The sequence below is a fragment of the Ceratotherium simum genome, chromosome 12 (assembly GCF_057802395.1).
Source record: "Ceratotherium simum simum isolate JZ-2026a chromosome 12, ASM5780239v1, whole genome shotgun sequence".
In the NCBI taxonomy this organism is placed as follows: Eukaryota; Metazoa; Chordata; class Mammalia; order Perissodactyla; family Rhinocerotidae; genus Ceratotherium; species Ceratotherium simum.
The window spans coordinates 70,580,622-70,598,433 of NC_141911.1; the positions used below are offsets into that span (position 1 = coordinate 70,580,622).

At 51.7% G+C, this 17,812-nt stretch overlaps 1 protein-coding gene across 1 annotated transcript in view; it reads right to left on the reverse strand.

Annotated features, from left to right (window-relative positions):
* Positions 1–1,962: 1,962 nt before the first annotated feature.
* HADH (hydroxyacyl-CoA dehydrogenase) overlaps positions 1,963–17,812 on the reverse strand; it is a 40,264-nt gene continuing 24,414 nt past the window's right edge. Inside the window, exons 4-8 of the mRNA XM_004426600.3 lie at positions 15,725–15,851; positions 12,314–12,403; positions 9,189–9,261; positions 3,816–3,932; positions 1,963–2,828 (exon numbers count right to left, since the gene is read on the reverse strand). Coding sequence (XP_004426657.1) covers positions 2,710–2,828; positions 3,816–3,932; positions 9,189–9,261; positions 12,314–12,403; positions 15,725–15,851 — 526 coding nt within the window. The 3' untranslated portion in view covers positions 1,963–2,709. The remainder of the gene's footprint in view (positions 2,829–3,815; positions 3,933–9,188; positions 9,262–12,313; positions 12,404–15,724; positions 15,852–17,812) is intronic.

A 17,812-nucleotide genomic window follows, 5' to 3' on the forward strand; every position in this document is an offset into this window, starting at 1 on the left:
ATATAAGCCGTGACTAACGTGTTAGTTCTACCATCTCAACAATCGGTGGTCGAGTCTCACACGAGCTTCTGAAAGCTGACGTGTTGGAGTTGAAGATGCACTATACAACGGCACCCGGGGGATCGTTTTATTCCACCAGAAGTTTTAGAGTGACGTTCCTCAGTTCCCAGCTCTGGTCCCACCGTACCCCCACGCTGCACCGTTCAACAGTCCCGACTGGAAATACACCTTACAGTTGATGTCAAAGGAAGTCAGCCAACTGTTCTCTCCTAAGAAACTGTCATTAACAGTGAATCTCATGGACACTAACGAGCCACAATCTTTATTTTACAAAGGCATCCTCATAAGCATTAAAACTACTCTCCAGAGACAGCCTTCAGCTGTGTTTATAACTGAAATCCAGGTGAGGGCTCCGCTCAGAGGCTCGCTTGGTCTTTTTCAACCAGCCATTTTATCAGTTGCATGGTTTCCTTTTTAATCTCAAGTTTTCATTGAGATTAAACACATCACTAAGAGGGAGGACAGGAGAGAAGGGAAAAAGTGTCCTCTTCACCTAAAACCAGGGAGTCTCTTTCACGATCTGGGAACAGGCCCCTGCTTGCTGTCTGGAGGCGAGTCCAGGGAGGTGAGGAGAAGGAGCAGTGAGGCCATGCCCTGCCGCTCCGGCCCCACGCGCCCTTCTCCTGAACCAGGGCTGCCAGAGCCTGCGGACGCCGCCTCTGCAGCACAGGCTGCAGCAGACGGCAGCCCTGGGTCCTTATTTGGAAGCGGAGGACCTGATTGAGACCTTCCTTCTCCCCACCAGGGAGAGCACAGATATGGAGTAGGGGCTGGGAAAGCCACGCTCGACTCTTGTGTTTAAGAAAAGGATGTCCAAAATTCCTTCCTGGTCCCAAACACGAGGCGTGGAAAGGATTTTTTGAAAATGACAGAAGAATGTTCAAAGGCCAGGCCTTTGACTTTCAGGTCCGCTCAGAGCGCATGTAAAAGCCTCAGCCAGAAAAAGACTGCTGCCACCCCACCCTCGCACCCGGCAGGCTGACGGTCACATCTCCTGGAACGCAGTGGTCAAGAAAGAGCCCTGCCACGTGCAGGACAGGGCCCACGTCCTGCGGACACTCCAGTCAGAGAGAGAAGGATATGAAGCCCCACTAAGCCCAGGGCTCACGTCAAAGGTCGAGAGCCAGCCTGAGAGTGAGCAGGGCCATCAGACCACAAGGGGAACCGTCAGTCAGGGAAATGGCGGTGGCTCCCAGGTGCTTCCTTTTTCTCGTTAGGAAATGGTTTATAAGAATAACCTAAAAGTTTCCTAAACCAGGTTCTATATGTGGTAGAAATACATGTATATATTTATTTCCCATTATGCTAAAGTTAGATTCAAGTAAAAAAAATTAATAAGCTCCCTTTTATCAATCATGAAATGGAGGGGAAAAAATTCTCTCAACCATTAGAACTGTGACCCAGGACACCAAATGGGATGGCCATTTTGGGGACAGTTCTGTTTGAAAGTTTGGATTTAAGATTTTCAAATTTGCTGTTTTGTATTTAATTTTACCATGAAAACCTGGTTCTAATCCTGGCTCTGCTACAAAATTCTGGTGACCATGGGCACATCACTTACAGTGTTAACGTGGCCACTGGACCTCAGGTTTATGATGTTTTCCAGCTTCAAAATTCTATCTTGGAAGACACTTTCTCAAGCCAATGATTAAAGGCAGCTTATGTTCCATGATTTTTCTTTGTTGGCAAAGAAGAAACAGATGTTCCTTAAAAGCTGTTCTCTGTGCCTTGTTGTTGCTTTCCTGGTAGAAATATGGAGTGGGCGCGGCCGCAGCCCGGGCCTGAAGCCGGCTCCTGCCGCCCTCCTCGACGCCGCGGTAACGCAGCAACAGGCCCAAGGGGCCCGGCACGGCCCTTCCCTAAATTATCAACCTTTGCTTTTACAACCATTTAAGCACATCATGATTTTAAATTATACATATGTTTATTTCAATTTAAATTTTCACAGATTAAAAGACTGCATTTCATTAGAGTCAATTTATAGGCAGTTTGCAGCAATGATTTCTCATGGAAAAAAAGAGAGAGACAGACAGTAATCATCCAGATTTCTGATATGAATGAAACCCCTTCCCGCAGACCAAGCACACGGAGATATTCCCCCGGATCCAGCAGCAATGTCTTGATGACGAGTTGAAGAAGGACGTGACATCTTATGTCACACCCAAGACGCCAGGGTACGGCCTGAAGCTGCAGGAGCCAGTGTTCCACGCAGGCCAGAGGCAGCAGCTGCTCTCGGCAGCACCTCAGACCCGCTCGCCAGAGTCGACCGCTTGGACTCTCCCACTGCAGTGAGGGACACGGCACGATCTCGGAGGAAGCACTTTCCCCTTCACAAGGGGACGGATTCAGGCAATTCTTTACGAAAATGACAAGGTTCAAAAGAAATGTTTGCTCCAAGGCACCAAGGGTGTAAAGCTTTTTAGAAAATACACAGCAACAAACAGACTAAAAAAGAGATTAATTCTCAATGAAGGAACCTGCTATTACGGTAACTAGTGTAAATAATTACTTCAGGGAGATTACAATCAGAATGCACAGGAACAGACTGCACGGTGTGAGGGAACCTCTGACCGGAGGGCATTCCCGGGCACTGGGAGGGCTGCTGTGCGTGCTTACGGGGGTTCCTCCCGGAGCCAGAGAAGCTTCGCATCACTTGTATTTGTAAAATCCTTCTCCAGTCTTCTTGCCGAACTTGTTCTCTGCCACCAGCTTGTTCATGGACGTGCTGGGCTGAAACAAGGGGTTCTCTGCATCCATCTCATGCCACCCTACCGAGAGAAGGGAAAAGGGCTGAGGATGAGGTACTGGGTTTATTTTCACGTCCTGGCACTCCCAGGGCAGGTCTGGAGGCAGAGCTTGGGGAGAAGTCCCTCCTCTGATGTGGGGGAGCCCCTCGGGCGTGGTGCCACTCAGGGGCAGGGGCAGCTGAGCTGGTGCAGCCGCAGGGGCCCAGAGCCAGTGTCCTGCCCCCGGCCGCACTGCTCGAGTCCTGGCTCCTCCAGGGCCCTCCTGTTTATCCAGTCCTTGCCTGGAAATCACTGATGCCCCAGGTCCAAGGACACAAACAGAACCCGTTAATCCACTGGTGGGACCCCTCGGGGGCACAGCAAAACAACTTTCAGAACACATGCTAAAAAGCTGAATTTGCTACCACTGGGATCTTGCACCCTCATAAAATCCAAAAGTTCAGGCTTCTACTAGAACTCTCGTTACTCCTCCCAAATACATAACTATTTTTTGTCAAATCTGGTAGTCTGAGCTACATTCATCTTCAGTAGTCCAATTTTAACAATTATCTTCACCCTGTCCTCAGAGCCACTATAGTGAAACGGGTACGTTTTTAATGGCCGAGTGTCTCCACTGCAGGGGAGGTTACACAGACAGCTATGTTGACAGCAGGACATGGCGCAGCCACGTCAATCTCCTGGTGCTGATCCTGGCCTATGGTTACGTGAGATGGAACCACTGGGAGAACTGGGGACAGGGGCACACAGGACCTGTCTGTGCTATATTTGAAACTTCTTGTGAAGCTATATCTCAAAATGAAAAGTTAAGAAAAAAGTTACTGTGTGAGGAGACACTAGGCAGTCACGTTTTTCCTTCTCCTGCCATCTGCTAACTTGAATCTTTAAGCTGGTAGGGCAGGACTCTGGAAGGTCCTTTATAAATTTCTTTTTTAAATAGGCTTATAATTGATAGTTGAGAGACTACCTCAACCCAATGACAGACAGACAACAGAGAATTCCAGCTCCTACCGTCCAAGATGAACTTCGTGGTATCCAGCCCAACGTAATCGAGAAGCTCAAATGGGCCCATGGGGTACCCAGCGCCCAACTTCATAGCAGCGTCGATGTCCTCCTTAGACGCGTCCCCTAGGAGAAGAGGGTAGCGCTGAGTCCCCACCATCCTTCCCCCGGCTCTCTTGGTCACGCGGTTAGTTCCAGAATCACTCGAGTTCTACAGATCTGCAGATTCAAAAAACACCTGCAGTCCAGATTTCTGCTGTGGGTAAGATTTTGTCTCAGATGTACATGCCACATAGGTCACCAGATTCTCAAAGCCATTCCACCAAGCTATTTGAGAGGTGAATTCTAGAGCACCACCACCTTGTTCATGGGGAGAAACGTCCTGGGGGCCTGGAAACACTAGTTACTTTCTAATGCATTGGGATTTTCCAACTCTGGAGTAATTTACTAAAACATCACTTTAAGCTACAGCGTATTTTTGATTGATAAATGGACTTTTTTCAAAAAAGAAAAGAATTAACTAAACATTAAAACACTCTTACGTCTTTGTATGTATTGTATGCATACTTTCTTTTCTAGCTTTCTTTCTCATTTCTTACAAGTAACGAGTATTCCTCTGCAATCACATCACATAAACCCCTCAGTCAAGATAACGTTCAAAGAAAAGCCCAAACCTGACTGAGAACTGCCTGCACATTTGAAAGTGTGTGGAATGGACTAAGACAAGGGCTGACGTGCTTCTTCTTGGAATTTTATCCTTAACACATTGTCCTTGGGCCACAGGAGGTCTTTACAGAGAACAACTATCCCCTTTCTCCAAAATCAGGAACGGGGACAGTCTGTGACAAGTGGCTATCTAGAATTTTGTTCCAAAGCATAAACAAATGGTCAATTATACCAAAGCTAAGTAAAGCAAAAAAAAGTTAAAACACTCAGAGATTTTATTTCATATAATATAAAAACATTTCAGATTTTAGGCACGAGGAACAGGGACTACTTAAACATCTATAAGACAATATTTTTCAGGAGCATATGAAGTACTAAAGTAATGCCAAAGGATCTCAAGGCGGTTCAAGATGATTAAAATACCCACCGACGTTTCTTTTGGGTGACGTTACCAGCACTGCACTGACTCGTCACCAGAGGACCCTGAGAACTGTGACCCGGGCGTCAGCAGTAAGAAGGCAGAGAGCAAAACGACTGCGTGCACCAGCGCAGTAGGCAACCCCACTCACTCATTCAACGTATTTACATCTGTCCCGTACCAGGCACCAGGGTTAGACTGAGACAAAGGCAAACACGACGAGCACCAGGTGCTCCAATGTGATGGAGGACTCTGATGTGACCACCGAACGTGTCACCCTAACCAGGGCTGAGAGGATTCACACAGCTCTGATGGGCAAAGGTGGGGGCTTTGCTCACACTGCCGTGTCTTCACCAAAACCACCCGGGCCCAGCCTGACGCCCTGGAGAGAATCCCAAGGGAAGAGTGGGCGGGGAAGGGCATTCCAGGCAGTGGGATCAGCAGTGCAGAGGCGGGAAGGAGACAGAACGGGCAGCTAAGGGGATTCTGCTTGGAGGATTCACTGGACCCCGAGGCCTCTACAGTGTCAGAGCCCCGCTGGCTCCTCCAGCTCAGCACCTGCGGCCCCCAGTGCCTGGCACCCTCTGTCCTCCGACGACTGCAGGCCTCTGCTCTCTGTCCCCTCATCAGAGCAGACCCCCCCATATAAACCAGCAACTGCCTGGCTCCAGGCCAGGCCTCCCACACCCAATTCATCCTTCCCGGAGCTCATCTCCTGGTCAGTTCACTATGGCGTGTCCCCTCAGAAAAGGACAGGCTCCCTGGGGACAGGACTCTCACAGACACACCTGAAGCAGTCAATCAGATCTGTATTCAAGAACAGACACTGAACCTGGAGGCAAGGCTGTAATTCCAGATTCAGAGATTCACTTGACTATTTTATTTCAAAAAATAATATGAAGACACAGCATACCATAGAAAAAAATCTAAACAGTTTTACAAAGTCAGCACAAGTCTAAAAATTCTGTTCTGAGCAATTCAGAGCAAAAGAGGCAAAAAGAAAAGAGCAAGAGAAATAGAACACACACACAGAGTGGGGTGCCAAGCGGGAGTCAGTGTGGTACCGTGTTTAGACCAGCAATTCCTAACCTTTAGAGTCAGGCACTTCACTGGGAACCTGACACCCTCTCCAAAGAAAACGTATGCACACACAAAATTATGCATCGACCTTAGGCGCTCCTTGGGACCCCCATCCCCAGTTAAGAGCCCTGAACTCGAGCCAACAAAGAAAAGCTTCCTCGGTGAACTCCCAGATCTTCCACATGCCTGGAGCCTGGTACCTGCCTTGACATGCTTCTTTCGCTGGCTCGTCGGCACCACCTATCAACCATTCTCGGCATTAACAACAAACCAGGGTCACAGCAACAAGGGCCAGCACCGCAGGCACAGCCACCACGGTGCCCCCAGATATCGCCAGAGAAACCAGAGAGCAGCAGGGGGAAGACATGTGCCAGGCCACAGGGGGGAGAGGGGCAAGTGCCCCCAGGGAGAGCCCAAGTGTGAAGAGGGTGATGAAAACACAGGTGACGCCCCGAGTGGCGTGTGAGGACACTCAGGCGGGCCTGGTGAGAAAGGCAGGAGTAAGGCACGTGGTGACGACAGAGGGGCAGAGGGTGAGGAGGAAAAAGGTCCTCTGGCTAGGACAGAACCACTGAATGTCTAGAGCAGGATGCTATACAGTGACAGGTACAGGCTCGTGAGACTCCCGGGTGTCACCTGAGGAGAGCTAACTGTGTGGCCCACCACCCTGCAGAGCTGACTGCTCTGGGCACCAGCCTGTTCGAAGGTCTGGAGAGTGAGCACTGATCCACAGGGATGAGGGGGACCAACCCCACCAATCAGGCCTCAGTTACAGTGGGAATGAATAGGAACAACAGACAGGGGGGCACAGGAGCTGAGGGACCTGAGAAAGAGGGTCAACACAGAAGCCGCGAGCTCAGAGCGTCAGAGCAGTGGCGAGGGGCCGTGAAGTGCCACCAGACACCACAAGGAGTTGGCAAGAAGCACCAGTGGGGGCCGGTGACATCCTGAAAGCTGGTCAGTTGCCCAGGAGGCCCAAGTGGATGGTGACCGAGACGACTGTCCACTCTAAGGCCCCACACGTCCTTCTCCGGAGCTTCCACCACACAAAGCAGCATCCTGCTGACCCATCTACATGAATCATCCATACTCGGGGATCAACGGTGTCTGCTATGGACGAGTGTCTGCATCCCCCCAGATTCACACGTCGAGGCCCCACCCCCAAGGCAATGGTGTTAGGAGGCAGGCCTTCGGGGGGTGATTGGGATTAGACGAGGTCGTGAGGGTGGGGCCCCATGATGGGATTAGCGCCCTCTAAGAGTATGGAGAGCCTGCTCCCTCTCTCTGCTCTCCACCGTGTGAGGACGCAGCAACAAGTCTGCTGTCTGCAGCCAGAAGAGGCCCCACCGGTCCCGACCGTGCTGGCTCCCTGATCTCGGACTTCCAGCTCCAGAACTATGAGAAATCAGTGTTGGCTGTTTACACGCCACCCCGTCTATCGTGTTCTGTTACAGCAGCCCGAGCTGACCAAGACAGTGTTGTAAGGAGAAGTTCTCCCCAAGTGAGTTCGGAAAAGGCTGGGCTAAGCACAGGCACCGAGCGTCTGCACTGCGCGACTCTGCTGCTACGGCCTGCTCCCCGCCGCGTGGGGCAGTCCAGTGCGCCACCTGCTCACCCTCCTGGACATGACGCTTGTCAGCAAGCACGGCAGAGGGGGCCAGGCTGGCAAAGACAGGAGGGGACGCGGATTCCTCTGCTGCCTGAAGGAGCTCACTAAGCGGGCTGACAGGCAGGGGCAGGGAGAGCCGGGGTGACAGGGAGGAAGCGAGTGACAAAGGGGCAGGCGTGGCAGGCAAGAGAGGGACAGTCCAAAATGGCTGCAGGTGTCCAGTACACGAGCAGGCGAACGGAGACCGGATGGCGGGCGGGCGGGCGTGGAAGCCACCCTGTGCTGGCCGAAAGCGGGCGGAACCTCGAGGTGGCAGGAGGGACACGGTGAGAAGCCTGGGGTGCGACACAGGGGCCCATCCCACAGCTGGCTTGCTGGGAAACAGCACCCACACCAGTCACGGTCCCCAGCTCCTCCAGCAGCAGGTGCCCGGGCTCACAGCCCCAAGAAGGCCCTGGGGAGAGAGGCCAAGGGACAGCAGTGACAGGGAGTCGAGGGCCGGGCGGAGGCAAACGGAGAGCGCCTGCTCGTGGGTCCGAGCCCCCCAGCCTCACCTCATAGGTGACGGCGAGCATCACCTGCCTAAAAGGGGCCCACTGCTGGGGGGAGCAGAGCACAAGAAACCGGCCCTCAACCTACAGTCAGAGACACGGGCATCCCAGGGTGCAGCAACGGCACAAGACGTCAGGGAGGAAAACACCACGCAGAGGGGTCACCCACACTGTATTCCGGAACATCAACAAAAACCCGCCTTTCAAGGTCGGGCAGAATGCTTCCCACTTCCTTTGAGGTGTAATTAGGCATATTTGCTGAGAGACAAATGCAGAGGTGTTGGTTTGATCTCAGAGCAAAAGTGAGGCAAATGCTTCCATAAAACAGAGAAAAGTTTTAATATTTAACGCACATTTTGAGGAAGCAAATGTGCTTTCATCTCTGGAAGAGCTGGTGTAAATGTTTTGTTTCAAAAATGACGTTCTCAGGAGCAAGCATTTGGGAATGAGGTAACTGAGAACAATTACACTTGTTATCCAGTCCGATTAGGGCTGTTTACCTCTGAAGCAAACATGATACTACCCTTCCTGAAACACAGGGGGGAAGGCAGGCAGGGGGTACGTGACGTTCTGTAATCCAGGACCATGTCCCAGGTCTACAGCAGGGAAAATCAGTGCTTGTCAATCCACAAGTCCTAAGGAAAACATTTCAGACCACTCTGAAGGCTAAAAACTGCATCACGACGTCCTTCAGGAAGGATGGAGGGCTGTCAGAACAGTCCCCATCACAGTCATTTCCCATCACCTGTCACAGTCACAATCTCAGAACCTGAAGGCTTTAAAGGTTCCCTAGCCTAATGATTTTTACCTTATTATTATTATTATTACTATTTTAAGCAATAACCTTTTAACCAAAAGCAGAGGGCCAGCATATAAATCGGGCTGGCAAGCAATTGCTCCAGCTGGGACTGCAGGGGGCGGGTCCCAGAGCCCCATCTCAGGGGCCTCCCAGGGCCCAGGGTGCGGCGGAGTCACACAGCTAGAACACAGAAGCCCCTCCCACAGGCCCTGCGTGACAACTCCCCAGAGCAGGGCCAGGGCCGGGTCGGGACCCCTACCTCGTTCATACAGCCTGACTGCTTCCATGAGGTACGGCACCAGGAGACGGTTCACAATAAACCCAGGCGTGTCCTGTTTTAGGAGAGAGAAAAATAAAAGTTCATCTTCACTGCACTGCATCTTTTGTGAAGTCACCAGATCACCTCTTCTTACCTAGACTATGCTACCTGCAGTCATCAAGCTATACGTTTTCAAAATGTGTTTTAAAGTACCAACACAGCCTTACTGCTATCTTACAGGACCATTTATCCAACAATCGTAGTACTTAAAGAAACAAAAACCCCAGATGCCCCAGGACACGGATTCTGAAATACAGGCAGATCAGGCGGAGGGGTCACTGGAAGGAGTGTGGCTTCGGGCAGCAGACCCGGGCTCCCCCTCTAATGCCCTCTGACCACGCGTCATGCTGAAACTGTGCCATCATCTGTGAAACGGAGTGATCAAGACAAGCCAGCACCCAGCTAAGATGCTGCGCACACAGCCCCACGCTCAGTGAGGCCCTTCACCCCTCTCCTCCCTCATCCCACACTCCGTCAGGGACACTCCTCATAGGAGCACTACTTGCAGGCCCCTTGGAGCCCTTGTGGGGCCTCTCAGGACTCTCTCACGCTCCACGGCGCAGGATGGCGGGGTTGGGGCAGGTGTGGGAGGAACGAGCAGCCCCCTGGCCTCTCACAGCACGCCACCCAAGACCCTCCACCCTGACCACGCACCCCTTTCGTCGTTTCCTCCTCGTGACAACCCTTCATCATCTCTCCTGCAGGCCAGCTTGGTAACTGTCTGGTGCTATTTATGTGACGCTGACGTCCACTAGGTAAGTGGCGCTCCTCTTTAACAACAGGCCGTGACCTTCCTGCAGGCAGAAATCCCTACCCCGCCCCAGGCCCTCTGCTTCGTCTCCAGCACACCTAGGCAACCCCCAGACATTGGCACGACAGAGGCCCAGACTCCCGCCTCCTCTGACAGCTGACCTGACTCCGTGCTGTGTAGGCTGGGCAGTGAAGCCACGGGTATGCACCTCCTTTACCTTTGGACAAGCTGAAACCACCCTGGCTTAGGGCTTTTTCCATCATAATAATATTCAATGCTGTTAAGGATGCAGAGGAGCAGATGCTCTGATAATACTGATGGAGTGTAAAGAGACATAGTCCTTTAATACAGCAATTTAATGTATGTAATCATAGATTCTACATTTTCATATTTATTACTCATGTATTTATTAAATATCATTTACTGTACTTACTATGTGCCAGGCATGGTTCTAAGTACCTGACAAATGTTAATTCATTTGTTCCTCATAATCACCCTGTGAGCAAGTACTATTATTACCCCTACGTGAGGTAGAGGACACTGAGGAACAGAGAGGCTAAGCAGCTTGCCCAAGGTCACACAGCTAATAAATGCCAGAGCTGGGATCTGAACCCAGTCAGGCTGGCCCCAGAGTCATGGCCTTTGCCTTTTTGCACAACGCTCTCCTGTGAAGTCTCACTATGAAGAAAGACACATTCCAGGCACATTGGTGTCCTTCGTCTATGTTGGGTGTTTGGCTAGCTGCAGTCTTGCAGGCCGAATCCAGCCACGCCTGTTCCCGTGAGGTTCTCCTGCGGCACAGCCACCCTTGCTCCCGCCTGTCCTGCAGATGCTGGGTCCCCGCGACAAGAGCAGAACTGAGGAGCTGCAAGAGACCATCTGCCCTCAGATGTTTACTGTCAGGCCTGCTACAGCAAGGTTTGCGGACCCATCCTATGTGGCTGCCTCGTGTTGTCTGGACACCTGAGCAGGGGCCTGAATCACTGACCCAGGAAGACTCCCAGGAAGTCCTAAGGTGGGGCTGACAGAAAGGCAGCTCTGCAACGATGCAACAAGGGTGACTTCCAGAGTTCCCAGCCCTGCATCTGCTGGGGCCACCTGACGGAGGGACAGGTCATCACCTCCATGGACTAATGACCACGCTGCTGAAGACACCACCGGCCCGTCCTGCCCTTCCAGGCGCACGTCTAGCTTCCGGTCTGCTCCACGCTGCTCCTCCTCCTCACACTATTCCTCCTTTCTCCACTACCAAAGCGTAAACCAGTGAGAAAGTACAACAACATCCAGTTAGTAGTGTGATTTTTAAAAATCCAGATGATTTAAAACCACAAAACTAAACAAACAAAAAACAAGATTCCCTAATAACACTACACTCCCAGCCTGGCAGGATGGGCACATCTCTCTGCTCTCTTTGCCTATTGGGGTCCCATCCACAGACGACTTACTCAGATGACTGATGAACAGGGGTTTCGTGGGTTAATACAACACTATGAGTTCAAACTGGAGAGTATTTTAGAAAGCAAAAGTATGCTATGAGAAGAACCACAATGATATAAAAGATTATGGTCAAAAAAGTAGGTGACACATTTATAAAATTCTGCAATAGTATGGCATTTCTGACACAAAAGCCCTTTTAGAAAAACTGCCAAGTCACGTAGAAGTGTAGTCCCTGAGTTCTGGAGGAACTACAGAGGAACTAAGGCAAGCAGAGAGACTGGAGGGAATTGGAACGAGGGAGGTGACAGCAGCGGGGAAGAGCCAGTCGACCAAGCTGCTTACTGAAAAACAAAACCAAACCAGAAAGCAACATTCCACTAGACAGGGCCTCGTCACCGCTGCCCGAGCAGGGTGGCTCCTCCCCTCTCGCACCACTCCCCTCCCCACCTCCCCACCTGCGGTGTTCTTCCCCAAAGCGAAGCCCCGGTTTTCTGTGGGGGTGCACGTGTCCACAGGCTGTGCCCAACACACGGGGCTCTGGCTCCCGGGGCCCAGCAAAGCGGAAGCTGATGGGAAACAAAACCGTGGATGGAAACAGTCACTCATCAGCAGAGCAAAGCTGAGCCCGAAGCAGAAGCCCGAGTTCTCTATCCGGGGAGCCCTGGGCTCCTCTGGATCTCAGACCGTCCACCCGAGGGCCTCGGGCACACTGAGGGGTCTGGTTTCCCTGCCGGCAAACTAGAAAGAAGGCGCAGCTGGCTCTTCACAGCCCAGGACAGGCCTGCGGGACCCGTACCCCGTCTCCCCCATCAGAGAAGAACTCCACCAAACGAGCCAGGGTCCGAGGAAAACCGCCCCCCCAAGGCACCATCTCTACCTTGCAAGCAACAGGATGCTTTCCCAGGGTTTTGCTGAAGTCCATCAGAGATTCAAACGTCTTCTGGCTGGTCATGGGTGTTTTAATGACCTGGAAATGCAGCGCAGAGAAGTATTATCACCGAGAGTCAGCAAACGAATTCAATAGAACGGGTCAGGGAAACACTAATCAAAAGGGGCCACACAGGTGGCAAAAATAATTTTAGTTTCAGAATAGAAGTAAGGCTCTCAAGCCAGAAATGAAATGTTTGGCAAAATGTCCACTTTAGGACAGGTGAGTACTGCAGAATGCACAAAATCAAGGCTGAAAATAGAAACGTGTGTGTGTGTGTGTGTGTGTATGTGTGGGCGAGTTTTACAGGCTTTGTCATTGAGACAGATGTGGGTTCAAATCCCCTCGCAGCACTTACTGGCCCAGTGACCACGGGCATGTTTCTTGAAATGGAAATGACACTGAACTCACTGAGGTGAAAAGGGAGCGAGATTAGGAGGCAGAGCACTACGTGCGGCTCTGAGGAGGTGAGGAGGTGTGCGGGGCTTCGGGGGAACGCTGGCTCTGCTGGGGTCTCACTTGCTATCATTAACTGCGTCTGGGGGGCGAAGGGGGTCTGCAGGAGCACGACTGTCCTGAGGTGCTCTGTGGAGTCCCGCCTCCTCCCGACACAGAGGAGGAGAGCCAAGTGACGGGCCAGGTCACAAGGGCTCTCGGGCTGAGGAGCATCCTCCCCAGACTCCACCCTCTCCCCACGGACAACCCCCTTCGCTTCAGAACAGGCTCATCTCACAGGGGGAGGCTTTCCATTCCAGCAAACGGGGCCCAAGGCTGGGGACTGCCACCTGCCAGGCCTCCTGTGAGGCGGCACCGGCACCTACAGGAGGCGGCACCAGGCCCCACGCCTGGCAGTCAGCTCTCAGGAAACGGTCAGGGAATTCCCGTCAGAAGTTCGATTTTGGCAAATGGAGAGAGAATCAGGTAAATTTAAACTTAAAAACGTATACATATAAATACATAACGTAAATGCCAGTTAAGGAACTTCAACAAGAGTCAAAGCAACAGGCCCTGCTTCTGCATCAGACCTTTCCACGAGCTCAGGCAAGTCCATCAGCCCTCGTGCCTCAGCCCTCCCTGTGAGACGGGTAACGGTCCCTGACCCGCCTCCCTCCGGTAAGAAGGCTCTATGAGCTCGAGTCTGTGCAGGAGGACAGGGCTACACAAATAAAGAGGATTATGACCGCTGGTGTGTGAATGTGCCCACAGCTTGGGGTGTGGTGGCCTGTGGTGACACCAAGGGAAGGAAATGAGTGGAGACAGAAACAGCACCATGAAGATGGGGACGAGGAAGGGGAGGAGACGGGCCAGAAACTGCTCTGCAGGCAGCACAAACTGAACAGTCCAGGGCTATTCAAAAGGAGGTGCAGAAAGTCTCCATCAGAACCCGATACGCTGAGGCAGGACAAAGGCTGCCTATAACAGAGTTTTAAAAATTGGCTTTGGGGGGAAAAAAACTGAATAAATAAAATCTTTAAAAAAAAAATGGGCCGGCTCCGTGGCTTAGCGGTTAAGTGTGCGCGCTCTGATGCTGGCGGCCCGGGTTCGGATCCCGGGAGCGCCCCGAGGCACCACTTCTCCGTCCAACGTGAGGCCGAGTCCCACGTACAGCAACTAGAAGGATGTGAACCTATGACATACAACTATCTACTGGGGCTTTGGGGGGAAAAAACTGAATAAATAAAATCTTTAAAAATAATTTGTTGGTTTAAGGAAGTCAATACTAAAAGTTTTTAACAGGAGGGATGCATATATTCATTCATTCATTCAACAAACAGAAATGTGCTACAGATATTCTGCTTACCATTTCAACACAAGAGTCTGGGGGGAAAAATACATATATAGATAAATGAGTCCAGTTCCACGGAAGAGAAGAGGCACTCAACTTATGACAACTCATTTTGGTGCTCGCCACCAGCCACACACATGTGAGAGTTAACCAATAAAAATCGAACAAAGAATAGCACTTTTAAAAGATTTTCTAGAAAATGCTCACATTTGCTAAGCATTAGCTGTTAACAACCAACGTGCTACATTTCCAGAGACACAGACGGACGTTATCAGATAAATTCAGTCAAAAACAACATTAGAGTTTGAAGTAAATCTATAAAAAGTCTTGAGCTCCAAAACACAGGTGTACATGATACAGTCACTAAAGAAAGTAATTAGTCCCTAAGGACTGAAATGTTGAAAATCCCACCCCACTTCTCTGATCCTTCCTGCACAAGGACACAGGCTGTTTCTTCCGTTCCAGCACCCTCCCCTCGCTCCCCAACTTCACAAACAGCCCTGGGGGGCGGCAGTCAACTGGCAGAAGCTGAGCAGCAACACTAGTTGCACAGATAAGTTCCTATCGCAAGATGGGTCAGAGCTGTCACGTGAGAGAGATGACAGGAAACTACAGTCACCGTTAAGCCAGAAGGAATGCTGATCCTGGGGGGATGAGGGGATAAAGGAGGGAGAAGGGGCTTGGAGGAGGCAGCGGCGGCAAACACAGACCTCCATCCGCCCTCCAGGAAGGCCCCGCCTGGGCCCCAGGTCTGCCTGGCTCCACACGCCCACCCTTAGCACAGCAATAACTGCCCATCCCCAGAACAAATGTTACTTTAACAGCGGCCACTCCCCGGACCCTGTAATTAGCCCCTGGGCAAATTGCCACATTTCAGGTGCAAATTATCTACCGTGACTCCATAAGTCTCCCAGCAAGCAAGCGGCAGCCCAGCAGGAACGCTGGGGGCAGTCCTCCCTGGCCACGTCCCCTAGCGGGAGGGTTTGTGGCCAGGATGTTCAAGGCTATCAGGAGCTGCTCTGATCACAACAAACAGGAGACGTGCCTCATCTGGGGACAATACGAAGGCCCTGTTATGTGGGGCCGAATTCGCTCCAGGAACGGTGGACAAGGCGGCACAGCAGCTCTTGTGTAAAACCAGGCTGTCTAACAAGAACTCCATGTACAGGCTGGAGCAAACCAATCTCAGTGAGACAACGAGAGCACATGTGGCTCTCCCCTCTGCGGTCTCAACAAGCCAGTGGTCTCTAGGGCTGCCCACCCAGGCCGATCCTCTCTGCACTGCCTGTCGGCTCTGGCACAAACAAGTAAACACAAAGTGAACAGCCCTCTGGACACCACGGGTCAGAACACAGCTTCAAAGAAACAAAGCACAGGGGCCTTCCCAGGTAGTAGGTGCTCTTTCTTCCTTTCACTCTGAAGGGACAGACGATGACCAGAGAAACACAAGGACAACCTTCCTCCCATTAAAATCCACTCAGTGCAAGCCCCGCTGTCAGGGCAGGCGCGACGCAGAAAAGCAGGACTGAGAGCTGGCAGAGCAGGCAGACGCACACATGCAGACACCCACTGACCTCCACAAGCCGCATCACGGGCACTGGGTTGAAGAAATGGAGCCCGGCAAATCGGTCCTGTCTGGTGGTGGCATTGGCTATGCTTGTAATCTGCAAAGAGGAAGTGTTGCTGGCAAAGATTGTGTGTCTGTGGAGAGAAAGACGGAGGAGTCAGAATGAGTCCCATCTTTGGAAACAGGGTGCGAGGCACAAGGCAACTGCTCACTGCCAGATCTGCTGTCGGAGAAAAGGCACATCTTCACACACGTGCTGAAATCAAGTGACCCCGGTCATTTAACTTTAGAATTTTATATTAAGTAGTTTAAAAGTTACCTGTTTCAAAGTGTATTTAATCTTGACCAATCTTTCCTTAATTTTAGGCAGCAAAATTTCTCATGTCTACTTGTACTAGTTAATTTTCATGGTACGTGGGGAAAAAAAGGAGGCAGCTGCTTAACCAGCCTGTCACAAGACAAACAGCTAAGTGATCAAACACTAACGAAAGAAAGACGGTGCACCACAGACACTCAAAATAAACAAAACCGTGAAGAAACACCTGAAGCCCCAGCGAGAAACGCCTGATAACAAACACAAACTAAGATCTTTTCCTCCCAAGTGAAAAGCTTTACTTTTCCACTGAATGGGAATCAAACGAAAACAGAAGAAAACCAACATGGTCCACAAGAAGTCTGAACACAGGCAGAGCTGGGAAGGAAGGATACACGTCTGTACAAGTACTCTGCTTATAAAATCTCCAGGAAAGCAGTACCATCTTCTGTTGTGGATATAAAATAATCAATTCTAAATTTTTAAAAATCCATACTGACTTAGACCGAAGTTAATTTTTAAGACCACCCATGGTGGGTGCCAAAGGCCGACAGGCAGATGGTTAACAGAGTGAGGCCCAGGCTTCCCTGCAGCACCACCTGGTGGAGGCGTGATGCTGATGCGGTCATAGCCCAGGACGCGGCCGGTCCCATACCCGCCAGACCTGGGGGCCCTGCTCACCAAAAGCAAGCCTAGGATCTGCCTGTAATCAGGGGCAGGTGGGGGGGGGGAGGGGAGGGGGGGGAGTAAGGAGAAACAATGTGGGCGGAGGAGACAGGAGCCAGGGGAGGCCCTTGTGTGTCAGCTCAGGAGAGCCCGTCACCTTCCAGGCTCTCGAACGCCCGCCTCAAACCTCTTCCCACCTAGCCAGTTTAAAAGCAGGTGGGGGCTTTTCCTGTAAAAAAGAACATTCTTAAAGCTTAAAATTCCAGTTTTCAAAGCTTCTTGCTTTCTGATCAACGAGGGAAATAATATAAACTACCACAGGGGGCGGACGATGAGAAGAACTCTGCAACCACCACGAGTGTGGCTGGCAGTGCTGTGTGGCCGCGCACCCTGACCCCTGCAGCGGGGCCACCGCCACCCACTGTCCCCAGATGTCACAGGACATCTGAAGGGCAACTCGCCCGCAAAGGGGGAAAGGCAGGCGCACCAGCTGGAGAGCATGTCTGCCAGAGGACGATGCTGCAGCAGAGCCCCGCACCATTTCCCCTGACGGGACAAACGCCCTCCCGCAGACCTCCACTCCAGCGCTGCCCACGGTCCGCTGGCTCTGCTCCTAACAATGTCTGCACCGCCTTCTTTCCACGTGAACACACTGTGCTGACACGTCAAACACACAGGGCTGTGTCGTCTTCACAAGTACACCCTCACGTCTTCCTTGAAGCACTCAGCTCTCCTGGACCGTCTTTGGTTTTTCCCTGACACTCAGGTACCAAAAAGACGACTTTTGTCTTAAACGTGCTAACAGAAAAGGGACAGCACGAGCACGACGACCATGAGCAACGCCCCCAGGCCTCAGTGTGGAGGAGACATGGGGAAGCGCAGCGGGTGGAGGAACCACGCCCTGTGACAGCGAGAGCAGGACTCATGGGCTGAGGGGGCCTCAGCCAGGCTTCTTGCCCGCACGTCTCAGACTCGGCGAGGGAGCGGTGCCCTCTCCAGGATGCGACTGCTTCATCGGGGCTTCCCCCGGAACGTCATCACTGGGACACGTTCTCACCTCCTGTTACAGGATTTAACTGTACAATCAGCAGGCGCTCAATAAAGGTGGTGACCTCA